The sequence below is a fragment of the Podarcis erhardii genome (assembly GCF_964252035.2).
Source record: "Podarcis erhardii genome assembly, chromosome: 2".
In the NCBI taxonomy this organism is placed as follows: Eukaryota; Metazoa; Chordata; class Lepidosauria; order Squamata; family Lacertidae; genus Podarcis; species Podarcis erhardii.
The window spans coordinates 73,375,154-73,401,601 of NC_138498.1; the positions used below are offsets into that span (position 1 = coordinate 73,375,154).

General features: G+C 43.1%; 1 protein-coding gene across 4 annotated transcripts in view; it reads right to left on the bottom strand.

Moving 5' to 3' along the window:
- Nucleotides 1–26,448, bottom strand: part of CACNA2D2 (calcium voltage-gated channel auxiliary subunit alpha2delta 2) — a 541,532-nt gene that overhangs the window by 170,020 nt on the left and 345,064 nt on the right. For all 4 annotated transcript variants that reach the window (XM_081850471.1, XM_081850470.1, XM_081850469.1 and 1 more), the window contains one exon: nucleotides 6,801–6,845. In XM_081850471.1, coding sequence (XP_081706597.1) covers nucleotides 6,801–6,845 — 45 coding nt within the window. The remainder of the gene's footprint in view (nucleotides 1–6,800; nucleotides 6,846–26,448) is intronic.

Sequence of the window (26,448 nt, forward strand, 5' to 3'; positions counted from 1 at the left end):
TGTAATTTTCTCCCGTTTTGCTAGTGGCATCCTATAGCGATTGTTAGTTAATTTAAACACTTCTTTGTGAATAAACATTGAAACCCTCTCCTGCTGGAAGAATGAGTAAAGAGGAATTTTAAACTCTCCTCTCCTCTCCCTTTTCTTTCTTTTTACAAATATTGTATATCTCGAGCTCCCATTTACACACAATCTGGCATCCCCATTACCTTTTAAAATTAAATTATTATTTTTTAGAGGTCCACAATCAGAATTACATTGGGACGAACTAAAGGTGCAGTGAATAGGAACCTCATTTCTATTTCTTTCTGCATTTATATCTGGCATAAGCTTCTTGAATAAAGTCACAGTTTTACTGAATAGGCTTTGTCTGTCTGAACTAACTTCATTTGAGGGAGATCATGCTCAATTTAAATTTTAAAATGAATGTTAACAAAAATGGAGGATCTGTGGTTTCTTTCTATTTAGTTCCACTGCAGACAATTCGGTATCTTTTTAATTTCATCATCACCATCATCACTTTCACCATCATCTTTTCTTTATTTGTTGGAAGAAAATTAGCTGGAATATTGCTGAGTGTGAAGCAATAGGCTTAGGCAGAGAACGCTACATGTGTTTTCAATAGGCGAAGGACCATCATTTTACAAAAACCAACAAAAACCTATCTGAATCTGTAATAATATCAGACACCACCATCAACAAGCATAAAATATACTGCTCTGAGATATTAATAGTCCTGGAAACTGATTTCCTATCCCCTTTCCACCTTCTTACAGTTTCAGAGTTCACAGGCTGTCTGAAGGTTGATTAATTTTTAAACATTGAGAGATTTCATGCTCTAGTATTCATGAGAGCTAAGCAGGAAAAAAAGAAACCTGACCGTGGAAGTTGATAGACACCATAGGTCTGCCAGTGATGGTTCCCTAACTACCAAGTCAGTCTCCTTTTCTTAAGCCTCCTGTCTTAATTCTGCATTGTCTGCTGGAGTAGAGTAGTGAGGTTCATGAGGTTGGGGCTAGGGCTGGGTGATTCCTGGTTTTCAACATGACAATACATCACCAGCTAAACATTGCAATATATTGATATATCTCAATGTTTGCAATAAGGATGGAGCTATGTAGAGGCATTGGCTGGCTTCACAGTTTTTTCTGCGTTGTGATTTTTGCCGGTGCCTGCTCATGTTATTTGCTGCCCCCCCACAGGAGGCAGGGGAGAGCTGAGCCAGCAGAGCTAACAGGGGCTTCAGGAACTGAGAGAAGCATTGGCTGGCTTCACAGTTTTCCCCACATTGTGATTTTTACATAACACACCCTCACACACCATGATTTGCAATATATTGCCGGGTTATAATTTATGAAACTGATATAACTAGATTTGGATGATATATAAGGTCCCAGGGCAGGTTACAACAATTACAATGAAATATATCTCAGCCCTAGGTGGGGGCTTCTAATCTATGTGATCTTGTATTCTATACCTTCAACACAAAGCTTCCTGAATAAAAATAATGTTCATGTTGCAGCTTCCTCATGCAATATAACCCTACCAGCATTGTACTGATCCAGCATTCTCAGCACTATCTAACGTGGGTGTGAGGTCTTCTGCTTGCTGTGAGGATGGAATTTTGTGGCAGCCTCAAAAGCAGATAGCAGCGAGCCGATCACTGTTATTACTATCAGTGAGGTTAGTTAACTGCTGAAGAGTTATGAAGTGTGCTGGCACATCATACCCTCCAACATTTCTCCAATGAAAATAAGGATGTCCTTCCTATTTACTTACTTACTTACTTACTTACCCACCCTGCCCATCTGTCTGGGTTGCCCCAGCCATTCTGGGAGGCTTCCAACACACATAAAAACATAATAAAACATTAAGCATTAAAAAACTACCCTATACAGGGCTGCCTTCATATGGCTTGGGGGGGGGCGGTCAGATAATTCCATACCCTCTAACATTTCTCCAATGAAAATAGGGACATCCTAAGGAAGTTGAGCTAAATGATGTCCGTGCTCCTGGTTGACCTTAAAAATCCATCCATTATTAAACTAATCACCTGTACACTATGTGTCTGTAGGAAATCTTACATTTCTGCTCTTTACAGCACCATAAATTCTCAAGAGCAAAGGAACAGGCATGCCAGAGTTAAAGATTTACCACCTTGTGCTCAGAAGTATCTGAATGTGATAGGGAAATGCTCTTGGTTGGCCTGTGGTCTTTCTCCATATTTTGGCTTATTATAATAAATTAATTACCTGCCCTTCACCCTAAGGTTCCAGGGCAGGTTACAACAATTACAATGGAATATTAAATAGTTTTAAACAATTGAAAATTACAGACATAAGGTGGGTACTAAAAATATACATCTCAAGTGCCAAAAACCATAGCCTCAGATTTTGGGTTACTTTGATGTAGAACACAGATTGTTCTCTCTTGTATTCTGTTTGCTGCCCATTTGGGTTTTAGCTGGCCATTGTTCATAGAATTAGGTTTGAAAAGGGTATTAGAAATGGCTATTCAGGCACTTACTGCCAAGAGTTGGTATCTACTCCATTCCAACAGGTACTGTCCTGTGTTACTACTTTTTAAAGGCTATGTAAGGTAAGGTAATTGAGAGAGTGGTTGCTGAACAGCTTGGTAGGTTTCTGGAGGAAACATCGGCATTAGATCCATTTCAGTCCGGTTTCCGTCCTGGTTTTGGGACGGAGACGGCTCTGGTTGCCCTAACAGATGATCTCCGTAGACAACTGGATCGAGGCGGGTCAGGACTTCTGATCCTTTTAGATTTGTCAGAAGCCTTTGACATGGTCGATCATGATCTTCTGGACCACCGCCTCGCAGACGTGGGGATACAGGGCATAGCCCGTAACTGGTTGTGCTCTTTTATCTCTGGTCAGGGACAGAGGGTGGCACTAGGGAGGGAAATGTCGTCGCGCCACTCCTTGGTGTGTGGAGTGCCGCAGGGCGCAATTCTCTTCCCGATGCTTTTTAACATCTTTATGCGCCCCCTTGCCCAGATTATCCGGAGCTTTGGGCTGGGCTGTCACCAATATGCTGATGACACTCAGCTCTATCTGCTGATGGATGGCCACACTGACTCGGCCCCGAACACACTGACCAGATGCTTGGAAGCTGTGGCTGGATGGTTTCGTGGGAGCCGATTGAAACTAAATCCTTTGAAGACAGAGGTCCTATGGCTAGGTCGGGATGGCATGGGGATGAGGGACCAACTCCCTTCTCTTGCGGGGGCCCAATTAGTGCCATTGCCTTCCGTTAAGAGTTTGGGTGTAATCCTTGACGCCTCCCTTTCCATGGAGGCGCAGGTTACAGCAATAGCCAAGGCGACATTTTTCCACCTTCGCCGCATCAAGCAGTTGGTCCCTTACCTTTCCCGCCCCGACTTGGCCACAGTGATCCATGCGACGGTCATCTCCAGGCTTGACTACTGTAATTCGCTCTATGCGGGGCTGCCCTTGAAGCTGTCCCAGAAACTCCAGCGGGTACAGAATGCTGCAGCGAGGCTCCTCACGGGGTCTCTGCCATGGGAGCATATTCACCCAGTGCTTTTCAAGCTGCACTGGCTCCCGGTGGAGTACAGGGTCAGATTTAAGGTGCTGCTTTTGACCTTTAAAGCCCTTCACGGCCTAGGACCCTCGTACCTACGGGACCGCCTCTCCCGGTATGCCCCACGGAGAGCCTCAAGGTCCATAAATAGCAACACCCTAGTGGTCCCGGGCCCTAAGGAAGTTAGATTGGCTTCAACCAGAGCCAGGGCCTTTTCAACTCTAGCCCCGACCTGGTGGAACGCTCTGTCTCCTGAGACCAGGGCCCTGCAGGATCTGATCTCTTTCCGCAGGGCCTGTAAGACAGAGTTATTCTGCCTGGCCTTTGGCTTGGAGCCAATTTGATTCCCTCCCTCCCTCTCTCTTCCTCTCTCTCTCTCCCTCTCTCTCTCTCTTTTTTTTCTTCTTTTCCTTCTCCTCCTGCGATGAGGCTACATTTTAATATTTTAATGTTCCATTATTTTAATGTTGTATTTTATTTTTGTTTTTAAGTTGTAATCATTCATCTTGTTTTTATTATTGTTTGTAAGCCGCTCTGAGCCCGGCCTTGGCTGGGGAGGCCGGGGTATAAATAAAAAAATATTATTATTATTATTATTATTATTATTATTATTAACTACACCGGACCCCTCAGTCTTTGATTTATAATGCTATGAAGTTTAAGGAGAACAGCTTTGTCAAAAGTAGGCGCCAAAGGCTTTGTGTCCTCTCAGCAAGCTGAGGCAGTTTAATATCTGTTCTTCCTTTTCTTGGCCACAGGAGAGGGCCCAAGGGCACACCTTGCTTCAGCATTTAGGCCACCCAGGAAGACTCCAAAGCACTCCAGAAAGCTCTATAAAATGCAGCCATTTCTGGGATGAGTTAAGCCCAGTGGCCAATGCCTGGGAGTTGTTTTGAACAGAGCTCTATTCACATTGCACACAGTCACTAGCAAAGGCCTATTTCCTTGGGGAACTGAAGCTCTTTGGTTTGTACTTAACATGCTGATTGCCAGAATTACAGGATGGCTGTGCCAGGAGGAGGGTAGAGAATTAGATTCTGTCTCTAATTAGATGTTTGCTCTTCATTTGAATTTCAGATGCCAGCTTTAATTTTAGAAACTTTCCCAGGAAGCATAGTGACTTTCTCTAGCAAACGTGCACCTGGCTCCTTCAGGCTTTGTCTGATGGGCTGTCACAAAATAAGCACAGAGTGGAGCCAACCACTGTCACCCCTTCTCTAGGTCCAAGGGGCAGACCTACTGCCTGTCAGATTTCTGGAAGTATCATTCAGGTAAAGGAAATCTTCCTATGTATATCTACTTAGACGGATGCACCACTGACTTCAGGGAACTTACTCCCAGTTAAACTTACAGAAGATCACAATGGTGGACAGGTATGCTTTCAAATGTGATTGCAGTAGATCTCTTTGGCCTTGCTTTTCTGAGCCAACATATGACCTGCCCCATGCTATATGAAAGGGTCTGACAAAGAGAGAGATCTCTTCTGGAAAGAAAGATATTCCTCTCAGAATAATCAGTCAAGAGAGGGAATATGCACCAGTCATATGTTTCATTATGTTTAATTGGCAATGTAGTCATCATTTCATGAGATCAAATGTAATCTCGTAGACTCTACAGTTTAGAGTTTCAAGCAGCATTCAAAGAGACCCCCCCCCAGCATTCAGTTGGTAAGGGGGTGGGTTTTCTCAAGTTCCACAATTCACTCTGAAATAGGGATTTGAAAGGAAAAGCACACATTTTCATCAGAAGTCTCATCTATTTGGATGAAAGTATTGTTTCTTAATTTAAGAGCTGCAGTGTGATTTCAATGTTTGCTGCAAGGTCCCATTGTCATTATATGTTTGCAATAAAATGACATGTTACACACATATATAAGCTACACTGATATAAGATGGGGGACATGTGGCTTGCCAGTAGTACATGTGAAAATGATCTAGAGGTCTTAGTAGACTATAAGCTTAACATGAGTTAACAGTGTAATGCAGCAGCAAAAAAAAAAAAAAAGATAATGTTATTCTAGGCTGCATCAACAGAAGTATAGTGTCCAGGTCAAGGGAAGTAATAGTACCACTCTATTCTGCCTTGGTCAGACCACACCTGGAATACTGTGTCCAGTTCTGGGCACCACAATTTAAGAAGGATATTGACAAGCTGGAATGTGTTCAGAGGAAGGCAAACAAGACGATTAAGAGTCTGGAAACCAAGCCTTATGCTGAATGGTTGAAGGATCTGGGTATGTTTAGCCTGGATAAGAGGAGACTGAGAGGAGATGTGATAGCCATCTTCATATATCTAAAGGGCTGTCACATTGTTTCCTCCTGCTCTGGAGGGTAGGACTCAAAACAACGGCTTCAAGTCACAAGAAAGGAGATTCCAACTAAACATCAGGAGTAACTTTCTGACAGTAAGAGCTGTTCAGCAGCGGAACAGACTCCCTTGAAAGGTGGTGGACTTCCCTTCCTTGCAGGTTTTTAAGCAGAGGTTGGATGACCACCTGTCATAGATGCTTTAGTTGAGATTCCTGCATTGCAGTGGGTTGGACCAGATGACCCTTGGGGTCAAACTATACAGTTTTATGATTCTATGAAAAGAGGTGGAATGATCTGAAATCTTCATTTTGCTTCAATACCCAGAGCAGAATTACATTGCCCATCATACAATGTCTCTGCAGATTTTACTGTGGTATCCCATGCCTATATTTGACTGAAACATGTTCCCTTACATGTGTTATTGTATTTTTCACAAGGCTTCATGGGAATGTGTCTAAGATGAACACAATTTAAAGAGAAAAAAGGAGTTTAAAATAGTCAAATAATGCTGCCAAATCTTTTATGAAATGAAGCAAACACAAAAATGTATGCCTGCTGTGATTCCCTCCCCCAATTCAGTTCCCAAGATCAATAAAAACAACTTTATCCCACTTTCAATTCTCTAAGTGCCTCCTTGCTGGAAAATATTTGTCATAAGTAAAAGGAGTTCTGAATTCTCCTGAATTTAACCATTATTGCTTCTTTCTATTACCACCCAATGAGGAAATATTAGAACTTGCAATTCTATAACAAAAGCCCATTTTGTTCACTGCCTTAAGTGTAGATCCTGTGCTTTGGAGCCAGTCAAATTACTCTGAGCTCTAAACAAAGGTGGCAAAGTAGACAGTGGAATTCTAACTTGAAGGAAATAACATGTGAAACTCATTCAGTGCATAAAATATAAGTGAAGGACAACTGGAAGACACTTACATATTCTGTGTCAGCCTTGGAGTCATAGTATTCAATATCCTCCTCCTACAGAATAAAAGGGAAAAGGTGTGATTAGTACAGTACACAGTCCCAGGCCACAGGAAAGAGGTTTTTCAATGTCATCAGTAGGCTTGCCAGCATTTCATTTTAACAAGACTGTGACTTGTCTGGGGGCTGGGGTTTCTGGTGAGTTCTAGCATGTTAAAGGCAAAGTTCATTGCAAAATGTTTTGGGGCACTTATGATGTTGGTATGGGGAGGCACACTGGGCTAACTCTGTGCTTGGATTCCACTGAAGGGTTAAAGAACCATGATGGGAGAGAAGCCCCCACAGGGGCCACTGCAAGTTGGCCACATTCTCTGTCTTTGGGTGTCCTGTTTACCTTGGCTCAAAAGAGCTTGCAGAGAATATCTGAAGGTATCTGAAGAAGTGTGCATGCACACAAAAGCTTATACCAAGAAAAAACTTAGTTGGTCTCTAAGGTGCTATTGGACAATTTTTATTTATTTTTATATATTTCAACTGCGTCAAACCAACATGGCTACCTACCTGAATCTTGCTGAGAATGTTTGGGTATTATTATTATTATTATTATTATTATTATTATTATTATTATCAACCCAAACACTCAGACAAATGCTAAGGCTGGCATACAGAAAGGATTCCTGGGAACTAAGGGATGGCATGACCTGATTCCCCCCCCCCCATGGCAGAAGTAACTCCTTATTTTAAAAATTGCTGTTGTTGTTTAGTCGTGTCCGACTCTACAGGTATTTTAAAAATAATTACTTTAAAAATAAATTCTTTTCTGAGTTTGAACCACATTGATGTCAATGATATCAATAACTCTTTTTCCTTTTCTCCTTTAGACTAGGGCATTTTTACTGGGGTGAAATGCAGTAGCACAGCAAGGGTTGCCAGCACCTGGGGCCATACAGGGTGGGAGTAAGGGCACACACATTCAACTGCCTAGCGGCATCCACATCATGGAGGAGATTGCAGTCACAGAGATAAGGAAAGAAGAGTTGTTCTGCTGTCTAGAGAGGTCACTTCCTGGTTTGCACGGGGAAGCCATTTTCAACAGAGCCCAGGGATGGAAGCACACAGCTGTATTGAGGCAGCACTGGCTGTTGAAAATTAGCACCCCTTATCAATTTTGCACCTGGGGCAGCCGCTCCTGCCCCCCCCCACTATGCCACTGGTGAAATGGATCTATTTCTCTTCCACTCTCACACTTGTTTGCCCATAATTCAATTTTGTTGTCTTCACATTGATCGTCAAAATTATTTTAAAAATACTCTTCATAATTAAGATGTAAATGTATATTCTTCCTCAAAACAGTATTGAAATGCATGCCTTGATATATTTCAATGACAGAAAACTGTATCACAATATTTGGAGAACCACAAAATCCTACTGATAGTGATGTTCCAATCAACACATTAATCTAATTGGATGACATTTTGATTAGGGATCCATGAAGATAGAATTCCTCAAGCACCCCATATTTTTACATTGGGTAGACTGTAGAGCCTGTTTCCTGTACCAGAATACAGAAACCACTTACTAGTTGGAAACTTAGTACAGTGTACAATCATTTGATAAGGAAGTTGTCTGCATCATCCTGCCAACTGATCAGCAGAATCCACTTCTCAGTTTCCCTAGACCGATAAACTCAGTTTCCCTAGACTTCTGATCAGTTGAGAAAGCCAGCAACATTTTCCTTATCACTCATAAGCCAGACAGGGTTGGCTCTCTAAGGTTTCAAACAGGAGTCTTTTTCAGCCCTACCTAGAGATTGAATCATGGACATGTTGTCTGCCCTTAACTTGCTTTGCAAAGAAGAAGCAGGCAAACTTCAAAGCTATGGGGCTGAAACATGTAGGAAACCACTGAGCCTCTTGGGCTTGCCGATCAGAAGGTTGGCAGTTTGAATCTGCACAATGGGGTGAGCTCCTGTTGCTCTGTCCCAGCTCCAGCCTACCTAGCAGTTCAAAAGCACGCCAGTGCAAGTAGATAAATAGGTACTGCTGTGGTAGGAAGGTAAACAGCATTTTTGGGTGCTCTGGTTTCCGTCACAGTGTTCTGTTGCACCAGAAGTGGTTTAGTCATGCTGGCCACATGACCTGGAAAGCTGTCTGTGGACAAATGCCGGCTCCCTCGGCCTGAAAGCGAGATGAGTGCTGCAACCCCATAGTAGCCTTTAACTGGACTTAACTGTCCAGGGGTCCTTTTCCTTTACCTTTTACCTCCACCCTTGATAAATAGGCATTTGCATTCATCCAATGTTTCATCATGAAACAAACTATGGCATACCTCACTAGAAGGTCACACTAGCTCAGTTACAAGTAATCTAAGAATGAGTACAGGAATCCAAGTGTTAACATTTCCAAATCTGTGCTATTCTATGGAAGGTCACATTGGAGGTTTATAATACTCTCTCTCCCGACTCTGAAGTCTCTGAATCTATGGGAACAAGAAATACATTATCATTTGCTGGAGGGGAATGTGTGCTAATGGTGGAGATCTGAGATGCTAATAACCTCTTCTACTCAAAACCACAAAACAGGCAATGAAAAATTAGAGAGTGATTTCATCATTCCAGTGAAGAACTGCATGTCATTAATTTGCAGTATTTAGAAACTATTTACATAGAAAGGTCTCTTCCAATCCCTCTTCCTCCTGTGCTAGGACATGCAGCAGCTGATAAAATTCATAAAGGGACAGGCAATTCAGAGAGCAGTAATACTGTCAAAATAGAAGTTCACATTCCATCAAAAGGTATAATTAAAGGGCAGTTGGACTCTCCATTCTGCATGCAAAAAATGGGAGTGGGGATGCAGAAGTCATGGCAGTACATTCTCCCCCTGAAGCAAGCTCAACATCACTAGTTCTGCCATTCACCAGAAGAACGTCTTTCTAGGGACCTGAAATTCTGGAATGCTATTCTCAAACAGTATTCTCAAATTACTCTCACTACTGCGGGTATCCTGCATATGAAAATTGCTATGGAGTCAGGCCAGACCAGGAGGGGTTTCTTGAATTCTTGGAGGACCCCCAAGGTATGCAGAAAAAATGTATTTTTAATGAAACAAAACACATGCCCCAAACTGCCTGACTCTGTGCAGACTAACAGGCACACTTACTGTATCTGCTGTTGTCACGCTGCTCTGAATATAGGTTAGGCTGAGGGGAAGCAAGCAGTTTGCCACTTGCTTCTCTTCTGCCTGTGAAATAAAAGAGGAGCAGAAGTGGGTTACCCAGATTCCTCCCACCACCCAAAAATAATATTTTAAGCTGCAAAGGGAATTGCCTTTTCTTAGTTTGAAGGGTGAGGGCAGAAGCCCCCTTGAGCCTAGGTGAGGGAGATGATCTCCTCATAGCTGAAAAGACCATGGGGTGAGTTTGGCTCTGGAGGTTGTATTGTTTAGAACAAGAGCCACAATAAATGGAATGCCCATTGAAGTGGGCATCCAAGCACAGAAATCACTTATCCACACTGCATTGATTTAAGTGGAACGGCACACTTGGATGTGCATTCACTGAAGGCAATGCAGTGCAGATAGTAAATGCACTCTGATATGTATTCAGTACACACCTGAGTGACACCACTAACATTGGTAATGCTTTGCTTTTGATGGAAACCCTGCTCAGGTGTACATGCAAGTGGATATTCCATAAAAAAAGCAGCACACTATTAAGACCATTCATGTTTGAACGTGCATTTAGATGTGCACCTCTGCAAAGACCATGAACATTTTCGTGGAACGACAGTTATTATCCCTGCTGTGGGAAATCATCTTTTCTCAGAAGTGCAGCACAGATGCTTCCTCTACCTGAAGGTGCTTCTCAATTTAGTTTCTGCCCTTTACCCATGCACTTATATCCACGATATCAGTATCAAGAGCTCTACAAATCAGCTGATAGTGAGGGACACATCAATGCAGATGTGAAGACAGCTGGAAGCAGGCAGAAGGAGCTGGGTACATCTTTTTGTTTACTTGGATGCTGTTCTGTTCCAAGAGGATGTATCTGTTAACAGATGGAGTGCTGCAAGGAATGGCCCCATGTGTCCGTATTATTATCAGTCATAGCAGCAGAAGGATCTAAATAACTGTGCATCGATAATGAATGTGTAAAAGACCCCTTTCTGGATGCAACCCACCAAGTCCTAATGCTCAGCAGCTCCCATTAATTTAATGAGGTTTGCTCAGGGAGCCCTAAACAAATCCCATTGAATGAATCAAAACTGAACAGTCGTAGTGTCTGGTGGGCTGAGCTCTGTGTCACTATTAAGGGGGCTATGAGAGAACAGCCCCAAGACGACTGGTTCAGTTCATGAATCAGAGATGTCACGGTTCACAACTCAGTCTCTAAACTAAGCTGCTAAGCCACACACTTTCTCACAGCTGACTGAAGTATTAAACTCTCAAAGGGGTGTTGCTTTAAATGATATGGTAACTAAAAGAATGACACCAGAGGAGGGTGAAACAAATCTACAAACAGCCTAAGATATCTTTAAAATAGCGCGGCCAGTTTGGCAAAGTGAAGCTGTTCAAAGGCAAATTAAAAAATAAGTGAATTGCTGTTACAAAGAGGGGTAGCTAACCTGTTTATTTGTTAGTTTATTAAACAAGTATGCATATTACTTAATAAAAAAAATCTAAGTGGGGAAAACATATGTTTTACATAAAGCAGAATAAAATTCAAACATATGCAAAAATTGTTCAGTCAACTGAAATACACATGGCTGGTCACACCTCAGGGAAATAAAAAGGTTGGTGGAAGCATGCAAATATGCTTGATGCTTATAGGTGTTTATTGGCCTGCCGGCTGGCCCTGAAACACTCACATGCCATCAGCGGTTGTGACCAAAGCTGCCGCACGCACACACAAATACCACACTCCCCCTGCCTACACCACACACAGATAGGTGCAGATACCACACATAAAGCACTCTCTCACACAAGCACAATGCAGTTACTCTGCCAGCTTCTCTTCAGTGCAGTGGGTGACTTTCCTGATAGCACTCCTGCCTCCTCTCTTTCTTCTCATGCCTCTCCCTCTTGCCTCAGTTCCTCCCTTCCAAGCTGCTCCTGCATGCGCTGCCCTACCCCATCTCCACTTCTCCCCTTGGCATTCAACTGAAAACCCTTTGATGACTGCCTTGGTTTTCTTTTCTACAGCCTCCTTCTGTTGCACTGACTGCAGCTGCAGCTTGTCAGTCCCATTGGGTGGGCTAGCAAGAAAACAGCATATTCCGCTCCCATCGTCGCTGGATGCTGTCTCTTGCTGCTCTCCTAATGCAGTGTTTTGCCACATGGCCGGAGTGGTTTGGCTGAGTGATTCCCCAGAGTCTGCTCACAGCAATAAAGACATTTCTTTTTAGAGAAGCTTTTCATCACTAAATATGGTGGGATTTGACTCTGGTTTTTGCCTTTCTGCTTAGATCATCAAGGTTTGTTAGTTGTTTGTTATAATATTTTAATTGCTGTTTTATTTTTTAAAATTACACTATAAAGTTTACTAATTTTCTGCTTTGACTGTTCATCTGCACTAAAAATGGATGGTTAAAGGAAATGTAAATCAAGTGGACCATGATCTCCACTTCCTTGAGGAAGGATTTCTAGCCAGAGATAGGTTGTACCTCACAGCGCTTGGCATTGTGCACATTCGCCAAGCTTCATGAACTATGCACATTTTTGTTCTTTGCCAGTTGCTTTGGGTTGTCCTGGGCAAGATAAAGCAACTAACAAATGTAATAAATAAAAACAATAATAAATAATTCCTGGTTGATACACATAATCCTCAACAGGACTTGGGGAATGCATATATCTCGACTGGATTTTGTACATTGTCTGGGCAATATGCACATTCTCCGGTGAGTATACATAGCCTCCAATAAACCTGCCGCCCCTCCCCATTTCCTTTTCAGAAGTGTGCTATCTACGCTCCTTGGGTTGCATCTGGCCCCCTACCTAATCTTATATGGCCATCAACATCCTCTCCCAATGATGAACCAAGCATCAGGAAGAAGGAAGGGGGCTCCAGATCAGGATCATTTCTCCCCCACCCCACCCGCAGCTCAACCTCCTTTCAGTTGCTCATCAGTCAGTTAAATAGCACAAAGAGAATTGCAGAGAGGGGGAAATTTTAAATCTCCACTCCACTCCCCTGATTCTGATGGAAATGCTATGAAGCGCAGGAAGAAGCTTAATAGAAGCATTTGGTCAATCTTCATGGGAATTGCAGCAGAAGGGAGATCTAACCAGCTGATGAAGGGTTGCACAGCAGGTAAAAAAGGGCTGGGGAAGAAAGAATGTGAAGTACCTCAACCAGCGGGTACAAAATTCAGATGAGAAATGCCCAAGGTTTGATGGGGATTGTGTATACTACCTACTGAATGCACAAAATTCAGTTGATATAAACATGTATCTCAAAATCTGCTGATTACATGTATTGACCGGCAAATGTGCACCATTTCCTCTTCATGGGAAAATTATGTGTAGATTCTGCATGAGACCTGGTGAATGTGCACAATGGCTGGTTGTAATGCACATTAACCACTTAATTTACATTCCCTTTAACCCCCCCCCCCCAACAATTCTAGCATGGCATGAGGCATGATTCCTTTATAACTTTACAAAAATATTAGCTGATTTACATTATTGACCACAAGTTTAACTTTTATTGTACACTTAAGACTTAAACTGCAAACTCTCCAACACAGAACTCTGTATTTTGTCAGTATTACCAGTTCTGTCATGCTGAGGAACCTACACAATGAGCTGAGAGAGACTAACTCCTCTTTGGAGTTATCATGGAGACAAAACCTGCTCAGCTAAAGCGATTTCCTCTTCCTTCTCCAGACTGCTAAAACTCAAGCTGACAAAATGCTTCAGCTTAGGGAGATCTGTGCCAATTATTTAGGCAGAGAGCAAGAAAATCATCAATGGGAAGATGTTTGCTAGCTGGATATAAAGGACTAGGCATAAGCTTATATTTAACATTTGGCATGAAATTCACCCTCCTCAGCAGAGATTACCATGTTTTCAGACGTATGTGCCTCTCATGACAACTTATAAATGCATTCACCAGTTTAGCCTGGCCTAGTTATAGTTTGGAAAGGATATTACTGGTATTTGATCAAACTGACCCCTTCAACCAATGTGGATAAGGGATACAAAGAACGGAAAAAAGAGGAGGGAAGCACATAAACCCTAAAGAAAGCAGAATACAGAAGCTGATGCTCAAAAGTGGTCAGCTAATATGGGGCCTCCTTGTGGGGCCTCCTTGCGGGTTTTGTGCAAGCTGCTTCACTTCTGAGAACAAATTTCTCTTTTTTGCATTATTTCTCTTATGGGAGACAACAGACCTGTTCATCAATGCAGGATGGACTTTATGTGGGTGATGTTAGATTCTTTTTGGAGAGAGGGGAGAGGTGAAAATCAGTGACTTGGGAAACATGGAGACTAGAGGGGGGAAGCGGGCCAGCACCAAAATCCAAGAGTAGCAAAGAAAGAGACTTGATGGGGGACTGCAGAATGATGTCTTCATGAAAGGGCAGGGAGCTCCATTCAGTAGAATGAGGAGGAACCCCAAACACTGCAATGCTGGTTCAATACATTTTGAAGCACTGCATCTAAACACTCTTCTGCCTATAAAACCAGAGAGCCAAATTCAACTAAATCCTTGTGCGAGCAGAACAACATTGGCTTGTGCAATTAGACTTTCCCTCTCTCCTTCCCCCTGCACTGTCCCTAAATTTGCTCTGGAGGATTGGGGGAAACCCCAGAACAAATTTAGGGGCACATAAGTGGAGGAGAGGGAGGGAAGTCCTTTTGTGCAAGTAGAAGCCACTCTACTCACACAAGGATTTACATAGCACTACACTGAATACAACATGGAGTCTAAAATTACCCAATTTACAAGGCTGTCAGTGAGGATGATATGAATCAAGTGTTAACACTGGCTAAACATAGATGTTTAAAATAAGTTTAGAAGCATACCTAATTTCATTTTAATATGAGTTCTGATAATTACAAGTATGTGTTGAGGAGAAATTCAAGATCTCTAAATGAGGTGAGGCAGAGGGGCCAGACTTGCCTGATTTTGCACCATGCTCTCAATCCCTAATCTCTAAATGAGGGTTTGGTGTAAATGCATAGAAAAAAATTAAGCTGCAAGAGTCAATCTATCCCTACCAATGGAATCATGGGTGGGCAGATCAACCTTGGTTTCAAATCCTCGGGGAAGGGCTGGATTAAAGCGAAAATTCAGTTCAGGAACCCAATTCATCATAGCAGCTCCAGTAATGAGAATCCCCTCCAGTAAACCATGCCTTCAGGGCTCCCTCATATCCCCATTTATACTCCTCATGGTTGTTTCCCATAAACTATTTTACCTCCAGGTTCAGACTCTCTGGATTTCCCTCCCTCTTGTTCCTCACCAAGAGTACCCTCTATCCCAGCCTTTGCCTCTGCTGTGGAAAAGGTCCTGTGCTACCTTCTGGGTAGTACCTACCCTTTATTCGTTTATGGTGGTTTACAATATAAAATATTTACAAAACCGCTGTTGGGTGGGTGTGAGGAGGAGGGAATGCATTGGATAGTAGATGCTGCCATGCTGCACAGACCTGACCCCTCACACATTAGTGGACCATTGGACAATGTTCAGTGGACCATTAAGGTTTACTGTTGAATGGGATTCTTCCAAGAACGTTCACCTAGGTGTGCCGTGCTCTGTCCCTTAATGTTCTTAAGCAAGTGTATATACCAAGCACCACTTAACACAGTTAATATGTCTTTACTGTTAAGGGATCCTGAGTATGAACACTTACTTTGTTGATTTTGAGGACTCATTGATGGACTTGGGGGTATTCCAGAAGGGACGGGGGAGAGTAAACAATGTAAAACTTAAGCCAGCCAACCACTAATTTAATGTGCAGAAATATGCCTGGGGGCATTTCAGATGGAATTTTTCTATGCTGTGGTGATCAATGGGTGAGTTCAATCTCACTCAACAAGTGCACGATAATAAGAGCTAACAGAAGATAATTTTAAAAGAATGTATATGAAACTGGGAGAGACAGCACTCTCAAATTGAGGGAAGGTTGCTTGTGCTGCAGTTAGAGTGAAGAAAAGGTGTCATTGTCAACATGTTTTATTTTCTTGGTTGGACATTTAAATATTAAGAAGGTTCTCCCATTCAAATCACACAATTTCAAAATGGCCTTGATTTTGTGACCCAGTTCTGGGCATTATGTTTTCCCTCACAGCACATTAAAAACCTGCAGTTTTTCAATTTGTTTCCATCTGTGAACCTTTCCATCTGTGGTTCATGGAGAAGGCATGCCAAAGACCCTTTTCACATGGTGCAAACACTTCCTCTCTCCTAATCCTCAGCTTGACTTTAATATTTCTTGGTTGTATGCTACATGATAATCTTTTATTGACTGCCTCTGTGCCTTTGTGATGTGCTAATCCTTCAACAACTGAAAGTTGTGCAATGTTGTCAAGCTGTGAGATCAGATCTAAAGGAACCTGGGTGGAAGGTAACTGCATTGTGCAGAAATGTCTGGAGACTTTGCAACTGACTGGGTTCTCATTGCTAAACTCCCCAGCATCTGTATCAGTATAGAATATATATGTTCATAAATGCACATTCTGAAACCAAACCTCAGAAATAGTTAAATAATTTGCAGCAGGAGAAACTAAGACCTTTAGTTACTGGTATATTGGCTTTTCCTAGAATATTTGACACATAAGATTCTAGGAAACCTTTAGAATTCCGACTGCATCACTTCCTGTAGGCAATTTTTTAAAGAGAGCCAGTGTGGTGTAGTGGTTAAGAGCGGTAGTCTCGTAATCTGGGGAACTGGGTTCGTGTCTCCGCTCCTCCACATGCAGCTGCTGGGTGACCTTGGGCCAGTCATACTTCTGTGAAGTCTCTCAGCCCCACTCACCTCACAGAGTGTTTGTTGTGGGGGAGGAAGGGAAAGGAGAATGTTAGCCGCTTTGAGACTCCTGAAGGGGAGTTAAAGGCGGGATATCAAATCCAAACTCTTCTTCTTCTAAAGCATTGCCTAGTTTAGGTCAGCTTAATATTTCACCTAGGATGTGTCTTTAAGCCAGGGGAAGGCAATATGGTGCTCTATAGATGTCTCCAGACAACAACACTCATCACCCCTGGCCATTGGTTGTGTTGGCTGGGGCTGATGGGAATTGTAGTCTAAAACCTCTGGAAATCACCAGCCTTGGGCCAGTCGGGATGTAACAGCTGATAGTGGGAAAAGCTTATGGAAATGAGAGCAAAATTACAAGTTGCTACCTACAGCATTTGCACTTGAGTTGGCAATTAACACAACATATTAGATTGTCTGGGAAGTAACATGAGATGAGAATATTTGCTGCAAAATGCAAAGGCAAAGTTACCCAGGAAGATTTTAAAGCTGTTGTCTTCCTGGTTTGTGAGGATTTAACTAACTTGCAGATAACATCCTTCCGCTAGTCTTTCCTGACTCCCTTTTGAAATTGACAGTGTTCTATTAAACTGTGGTAGATTGTGTTCTATGTTTTGGTGCTATCACACCATTCAAATTATACAATGCAGAGCAAGACCTTAATCTATCCCATGCTTGTAGCTTTTGGCACACACAGTATGTAGAACTTATTAAGCTCCTTGATAATAGATCTAGACTGCACTGTGCACAGTGTTCTCCAAATCACCTCTTTGTCAATCCCAGTTAAGCACAAGCAATGGTAAAATAAAGAGAAGCTGGTTCCCAAAATCTGGTGTGAGATTTATAGCATCAAATTTTTATATATATAAAAAAATCATGGATGGAAATATAGGTGAGGCTTTCTTCATGGGGGTGGGGGAGTGGGCTATGAGGACCATGACACCCAAACATCACTAAGATTCTGACATGGAAAGAAAACCAGCAGTGCTGCAATCAATCTCCTGTTTGATGACATAGTAGGATGGAAACTTCCATTCCTGATTAAAACCTCTAAGCAGATTTTTGACGGCCTGGGCTTGATGAAGCCTTGCTGTCATGACACAATGCCACCTTAATGGGGAAGTCACACTTTCTGCCATATCAAATCACCCCTTTTCACCTCCCATAACTCTGTGTCACGTGGTCTTTTTTTGCCCCTGGGGCCACAGCTCTAGTAACTGAAGCCCAGCTAATAAATGGAAATGAAAGAATATCTTTTGTACCTATTTAAACTGAAGCAGGTGGAATCTTCAGGAGCCTCTGTGCTACTTTTAGCTTCCCTGCAGCACATTACCAACTCGCCTGCGTGGGGGGCTCACCTGTCATCATGATGGAGCAGAATGACAAACTGCAACTTTGCTGCTAAGTGGGGGCATCTGCTTCTAATTACACAAGTGAATGCTGGAGCTCCACACTGAGAGGCAAAGGAACCCAGTGAGGCACAGGGGAGTCATTGCAAGCATCAGTGAGTAATAAAAAAAAGAGGAGCGCCTCTTCAGTAATAAATTATCCACCCCCCTCCCCCAACACTGCTCACATAACGCTGCATACAAAAAGGCAGAGAGCCATGCACATAGCACTGTGGGAGGAATTCAGTGTAGCGTTGGGAGATTGCCCCACTGGCATAAGCATCTTTGCTTCCCCTAATGGGATGATCGCCCCTCTCCTCCCCCTGCATACTGTTCTGGGAAGTTCTCCTGACCCTCACCACCCAATTTGTGGAGGCTCAGGGGGTACATGATAGGATGAGAGGGCTAATGCAGGCTTTTGCTAGCAAGACTGGTTAGTTGAATCTGGTTTTTTACTCCTTAACACAGCATCTTCTCTGTGTCCCACCTAATGTGGAGCCACAGTTGGATGGGAGCACAAGACAGGGCCATCCCATCACTTACCCAGACCTTGCCCTGTGAAGTGTAGTTGGCCACATTTATCACCTTTTTTTTGCCACCAAGGCTTTGCCTTTTTATTTCTTCAGCCTTTTGTTTTACGAGGTTGATACTAAACAGCTCAAAACATTTACAAAAATCATAAAAACATTATTTTTATGTGTTGTGGACCACACTGAGTGGCGCAGTTTACACTAAAAAGCCAGGATATAAATGTTGGGTGGGTGGGTGGGTGGGAATCCTGCTTCTCACAAAACCATATTACTATATCAGAACTGCCCCTGGTATCCTGGCATGAATTAATATATCAGCCTAGTTCACATGACATGCTAAGCCACACATTGGCTTTGCAAGTCTGCACAAACATGTAAGCTCCCTAAGAGCCACGTTACTCCTCCCTAGTCCTTTTTGCTCTTGTGCTACAAAACTGAGTGAACGTTGGGTTACTGTGACATCCAAACTGGGACTCGCAGTTAAGCTCTCTCCTCACTTTGAGCTGTAACCCAGAGCATACTCCTATCAGCCCAAGCAAGTATGATGCAAGGTTATCAATGATGGGAGTTGCAGCCCAACATCATCTTGAGGGGACCAGGTTGGGGAAGGATGCTCTAGAGAAGGGGTGGGGAACCTGTAGCTAGGGGACTTGATTAGTTCCACCAGGCCTGTCAATTTTGCTCACAAGGCCATCTTGGCCAAGCCACACCCACTTGCCAGTCACCTGACACCATATGTGATGTCAACTGTGGGCAGGTAAAAAAGGGGCATCTGGAGTGCCACCAATCAGCTGACAGTGCTTCAGAGGCCCAGGTGTGATGCTTTTGGAGTCCTGCTGGTCAGAACTTCATCAGTTATGTGCATCTGGCTTTTGAAGCACCAGTGGTCAGCTGAGTGTTAGAATTTCAAATCCCTTTTGAAAGAGCCCTGCGTGATGCTTTGTAGTCCCATCAATCAGCTGATTTAGTTGGGGGTTCAAAGTGCTCGTCACCAGACATAATTGTGATGATGGGTTTCACCCACTAGTCAAATCTGGCCCATGAGGAGCTGGGAAAATCAAGATCTGGCTCACCACCTGGGTCATTTCCCCAACCTTGCCCTAGAATGACCTGTCACATGGAGAAGGTTCCTATCGCTGAACCAGCCACAAGGAGTAGTGTAGCAACAGAATGTTTCTCTGAATGGTAATGCCTCACAACTGGCTTGCCAGGTGCTGGCAGCCATCAAAAGAAGTAGCCCTCACATTAGCCAGCCATTCACACAAAAGAGACCTTAAAGTGCTGCTGCTGTCACTTTTCCATTATGCTTGGTAGGTCCAAGCCAGGTGGAGACCTGCTTCCTCAAATGGAATATTTCCTATTTGAATAAGAATCAGTTGGCTGGGAGTTTTCTCTGCTGCTTCAGTACAGTAGACAAGCCAATACAAAAATGGGGGCTGGGAAAAGGAAGCCCTGCAATGGGTCTGGGTTGTTCGGCAGCCAATGAGACTCAAATTAGCATGGTGATTTTTTTTCTTCATTTTGTTTAAAACCTAAAGGGAAGAAGGGTGTGTGTGGAAATAAACTGATGTGGCACCTTCCAATTTCTGCTACTTAAAAATCCTAGTCATTAAGGCAAGTGTGCTTATTAATTATCTGTGATTTGTTGTGAAATGCTGAGGGGTTTAAAACAACAAGGAAAGTAAAAATAAATTAATTTATATTCTCTCCAATTCCCGAGTCCTTTTCCATGCCTCCCCCAGCCCTGCACAAAGCTTTGCCCCCTTTTTCCAAAGCTGAGTTTCCTCAGGTTCTCGGCCATCTGCACTTCATAATTAAAAGAATCCCCAGGGGACCCGTAACACAAACGAGCTAATTTCATGTTTAATGATCTTTAATCAGAAGTGAGTGTGACTAACAACAGTCATCCAGAAGGTGCTTTGTTGTTCATTTTATCTTCCATCGTTCCCTCCAAAAACCCTAAATTCTGCTTTGACATGTGAGGGCCCAGCTCCTACAGAGGCACAGAATAAAGCCGGTAGCAGTGCAGCCACAAAATGAAGTGAAGATTAAAGAGATGAGCAATGCCAAGCAGGCTGAGAATATCCAAGAGCAGGCTGTGTAAAATACCACTCTCTTGCTGCTTCCAATGTGATTTCAGTTGACTGAATGACTCTACAAAGCAGGGTTGCAAACTGAATTTCTGTGAACATGCCCTATTCCATCAAGACCATTGGTCTACACAGCCTAATTATAATATACTCTGATTGGAAGTTGATCTCCCTAGTCTCAGGTAGAGGTTGGCTCCCAGCTCTGCTACTTGTGGTCCTTTTGACTGGAAATGATTTTTGATCTCTGAATTGTATGCAACCTTCAGGGGCTTTGCCATGTTCTTGCTACCCGAAATTGCAAATGTGGAGGGTTGCTAAACACAAGACACAGCAAATTTGGGGGATGGTTCTGGATCCATCTTTGATCGTGGATGCGTTGGTGGTAGGAAAGCAGTGTGTACTGCAATTTTCCCCCAATAAAACTGCTGACCACTTTTCTCTGTTATGTTTACCTGGAAACAACCATTCAAATACACTGAATGGAAGAGGCAAAACCAAAACAGTCTTAGGGCCACATGACATTAATTATATCATTTGGTGAGTGTGAGATTTTTGTTCCAGGGGCGGCCAGCATGGGCCCTCCAATCCAGATTAGGTGTAGGGGATATGTTTTTTAAAAACGAATTTGGCTTCGCACTTTTAATTCCCAAGGTGGACCCAATGCAGATTGGGCCCTCTGAACCTGAAATCTGCATGATTCAAAAGCTGCCATGGGCTATTTATGCAAGAAAAATCCTACAGTCTAGGACAAATGATGTGATTAATGTCACATGTAGTTTAGGCCCTATGTAAAACACAGACAAGGAAAATAATACATAACGAAAGAAATTTTAAAATAGTAACAAGCCAGGATGCAATAGATACCAGTACAAAATATCGCTCCTTCCTCCCCCACCCCCAATGCTGCAGATGGCGGAAGTAGCCACAGGACAAGAAGATTTTTGTGCTTCTCCAGTGAGATATGATTAATAACATTTTAGTCCTGATTTGAAACCAGCACTCTGGGTTCCTGGTTCTGCAAGCACTGAGAATATCAGCAAACTACCACAGTGGTAGTGCAGCCTGTGAAAACAAGGCAGACTCTCACCCAAAGCCAGGAAATGCACCTTAACCACAAACTAATATCATCTCTATCCCTAGCCGCAGAGTTTCATGGAAAAAGAGAACGGCCATCAAACAACTTGAAAGCCTGTAGTGAAGTCTGATTTGAACATACTCTCTCCAGAACAATCCCAGTGTTTAAAATTAGGAAGCAGAGGACCGTTCAGCCCCAGGAGATATGACAGAAGACTTACGTAGAGCTCTAATATGGCTGCTCTAATATTAGAAGTACATAATGAAAGAGATTTCCATAATAAGTTCAGGAATAAGATCCTATTTTTAGTAAGGGGGAAAAAAGTATCCAACTGAGGAAGAAAGGAGAAAAGGTTTAATAGTAAATTGGTCCCCTCCATAAGTATCTATCCTGGTTGAAGGGTGTGTGTGTGTGTGTGTGTGTGTGTGTGTACACTTGGCAAGAATTGTGAGCATTGCTCTGTTAATGAAGGTCTCACAGAGGTGACTTGCACAGAGCATCAGCACAGAAGTGAGAAAACAAGAGTCTTTTGTCTTTGCTCCAGTGATGTCATGTTCAGCCAGCATGGTGAGCGCTGTGGCCAAGCCCTGTGCATTGGCGTCTGTGCCAGTGACAGCAGGTGACTGCACGCTTGTGCCTATAGCAGAGTAATGAGGTGGGAGAAGAGCAGGCAGCGGTGCAAAGCCAGCTCTCCTCTGCTAAATATCACTACCATCCATTTGCAGCTGGTTATCAGAGGACCTGGCAGACAGTGACACTCCCCGCCTGTTATCTCTCCGGCAGCAGTGGGATGCCCTTTGACACATTTCTCTTTCTATCCCCCCCTCAGCCCGTCTCTAGAAACATATAAACATCAGCACAAGGGATGGGAGCGCAGATTAATAGACAGGACCGAAGGGAAGGAGGAAAGGCAGCTGAGGGAGTTTGTATTCCTTCTTTTCTTCTGCAATCCATTTCAGAGCTATAATGCTAACCACCAGGGAACATCCATTACCTCCTACTTTCTGGCTAAGTACTTGGTTTCCATAGAAATCCCTCCCTTTTTTCTTTTAAAAGAGCAACGAATTAAAAGAAAGCAAGGGTAGCTTGGGCTATGCCTCCTGCCCGCTGCACCCTTCCAAGAGTAATCTCCATCTACTGACATAGCACCGCACAGGGTGTCCAGGAATGGCTATGGTTCCCTTGCTGCACAATCCCAGCTATGCTCAGTTGCCAAGAATCCTTGGAATTTGCTACCTACTGATGCACCATAAAGATGTCTGGGCACAGCGCTTTCAAAAATGGATTTTACATTTCATGTGATAATCAGCACTGTAGTCCGCAGACATAGTTAAATGCTTAGAGGGGGTGGGGTGGGGGAGCTATAGCATCAAAAATTCAGCAGGAGCGAAACAACATTAAACTAAAGAAAAATGCCAAAGCTTAAAATGTTCATTTTTAAAACTTAAAAAATAAAACATTTTGACACGGCAAACTGAAATGCTTCATTTTGATTTTAGTTTCTGAGTCACAACACGTCTCTTTGACTGAGAGTTTGAAAGAACATGTCGATGTTAAAGAAAAAATGGCCTTTTCTAATTCAGTTTTAAAAGCATGAGGTTTCAAAAAAAAATTCAAAATGTATAAATTACTGAAGGCTTAATGAACATATGAGGTCCTGAGATAAGATTACACATATAATTCAAGTGTTGATGAAACCTTGCAGCTCTGTCATTTCCCATGTGAACCTGGCCCTGCATCTTTTGCATTTTACTTAGTTTCTAGCCATAGTTTGAAGGTAGTCAAAGTAAATAAAGTTAAATCTGTTGTCTTAAAATATCTCCCTGGTGACACATACATCAACCCATGTCTATTTTCCACACATATATACGAGGCACAAAGTATATCAAGGATCCTCTTACAATGCCCCCTACACGCCAGGAAGGAAGATTTTCCTGTCTTCTTCCAACTTAGAGCCCCAGGGGAGGCCAGGTTAGTACAGGTTGCAGGTCACATCTCAAAACCTTGGCCTTTGACCCACCCTCCCATGCTATTCTGTAAATTTCTAAATTTACATAATATTGTATTTTTGGATTTCTGCATTGTGCCTTGGGATCTTACAGTGAAGGGCAGGTAGGAAATCAAAATGATATCAACAGCAGCAACAGGGTCAAGGCAAGGAAAGTACAGTAGTTGGGTTAAAGTCAGTGCTCCAAATTCTAACCTTGCAGAATTTACAATGCCAGGACTGATTAGGAATGCACACATGGAGAACGATTGCCAGCAGCAGGCTGAAGCCTTCTGAGGCCTTCTGAAGAATGAGGGCTCAGAGGATCACAGAGAGAAGAAATGCCATGATGCACCAGAGAAAACAGGAGAGGGCCAAGCTGAGAACACGAGGTGAGGGGAGGCTCAGAGAGATTTAACTCCACCTCCTCTTATGACCGAGGGCTGAAAGGGAAGTGACCCCTGGGGGCAGTTGAAGAGAGCACAAGTAAACTGGTACACCTGCCAAAGATTTGGCTGAAGACGTTTCAAGCAAGTGATCTAAACCATACTATACAGGAAAAGAGAAATGGCTCCAGAATCCCTAGTCAATGTGGTTATCTTCAGACATTCAAAGTGGGCACATAAAATGTTTGCAAGCCCTGTCCCAAACACCCTGATTTCCATAGGTGACCTTTGTGTGCTGAGCACAAAGGGAGCTTCTAACTGTGTTAGAAGCCTCTGTAAGAACAGGAATCTCACATTGTTAATAAAAATAACCACAGCCTCATTACTATTTCTTGCTACTTTTCTCCCCTCATCATCTTCTTCCACTCGGCTTTCCCTTTTTGTTTCCATTTCAGCTGTTCGTAAGCAAACCCATCCAATTAATGTCCATCTGTTGGTGTGTGTGTATTGCTCCCACTGTGACAAGAAAGGTGTGAGGACTGTGGTTAAATATGCAGTAAAGCAACCATCTGATAGTTGGAATCACTCTCGCACACTCTGCCCGAGATGCTTGATAGTACGAGCTGCAGCCAGCCCCGCAGGGCCCACTGACTGCAGCCGGCCAACCAGCCAGCCATCCAAGATATCCTGGAAGCAGCAGCTGCTGCCATCAGCAGAACTAACGGAAGCAGTTGGACTTTGTGACCCTTGCTGGTTCCAGGGTGTCGGTGGTGAGAAATTGAAAGTGGATACATCCTCTTTACAGAGGGAAATGGAACCAGCAAGATTTTTAAGAATGAGACTTACTATGTTATAGGGGTTGTAGATATGAGAAGAGATGGATTGCTCACTGCAGTCTAAAAAGATTAATTGGCCTCCGGAGTGAAATGAAAGTCTTAGGCAAGTCCTTCTCCCTTATTCACATTTACAAGGCCAAAAGAAGTATGAGAGATGGGGCTAACTCTTAATGAGAAGATAGTAAAGTGTGGTGGCTTTATAAGCATTACACAAAACTGTCTTATGCAGCTGTAGAGGGTTCATTGAAAGCTGGCAGTCAAATAAATGGCGCATGAGCTTTTAATGTCTTTGTCATATAAATTATGTTCTCATGAGCATTCATTGTCATCACAGAAGCTTAACCTATTATCTGGGGATGAAGGCTTGTAAGAGAAAGAAAGGTAATAGCCACTTTTGGACAAATATACGATACTAGTATTTTCACAGACCACTTGTTGTAGTTTCTATCAACAGGTAGCTGGTTTGGCCTGATGCACATTACAGTGGACCAGGGCAATGGAGGACTAAGAAGCTACGTCCTTGGAATTGAATTTCTATCATTCCCAGCCTGCATGGCAAATGGTCAGGGATCATGGAATTTGTGATCCAACAAACCTGGAGGGCCCCCATGTCTGCTATTCCTACCACAGGGTTCTGAATTACACCTGGTTCGTGCAAATTCACTGAATGGTTTCAGAGCCTTTTGAGGAAAAGCCATTAGCCACAGCCTGCACCAATGATACTTGCTGTGGGTGGTATGCAATGACGAGGCCATCTTCCCTCCCTATTTATTTCCTGTGTCTTTGACATGCACACACACACCTCTCAAGCCACAGTAACTCTGATTCTACATTTCAATTTCTGCCCTGCCCTTCACGACAGACCCTAAAGTGCCAATAAGTGATTAATTAAAAATAAATTAGAGATCTCCCTGGAAACTGGAGTATGGCCCATCCCCCCTTTCTGCTCAGGTGAGCCTCCTATTTCAGCCTGAACTGTGTGGAGGAGAGGCTGTGACTGAACCTGGCAGGATCTGGTGCTGGGAAGGAGACTTCTCAAGCAATTGGACTGACCCATGTGGTGAGCAGCTTTCCAATATTCTCTGCCTAGGAAAATGTTCCTGGAAAGAGGATCTGCTGATATGAAGCAGCCCAAAATGAAGGGAAGAGAAAGACAGTGGTAAAAACAACAACAACCCTCCAAGCAATGATATCCAGAGGAATTAGTGAAGTGTCACTCAGTAGGGGCAAGTTTAGTGTTATAATCTGAATAATCTCTTTTTTATAGCCAGTCTTCACATAATGCTAAGACAAAACATGGCTGAAGGAGCAAACATGCAGGTCCCTGGCTGCTTTTCTCCTCACCAGTTATTCTATCGCTACACTGTACTGTTCTAAGCTATGGTTTGGCTTGGC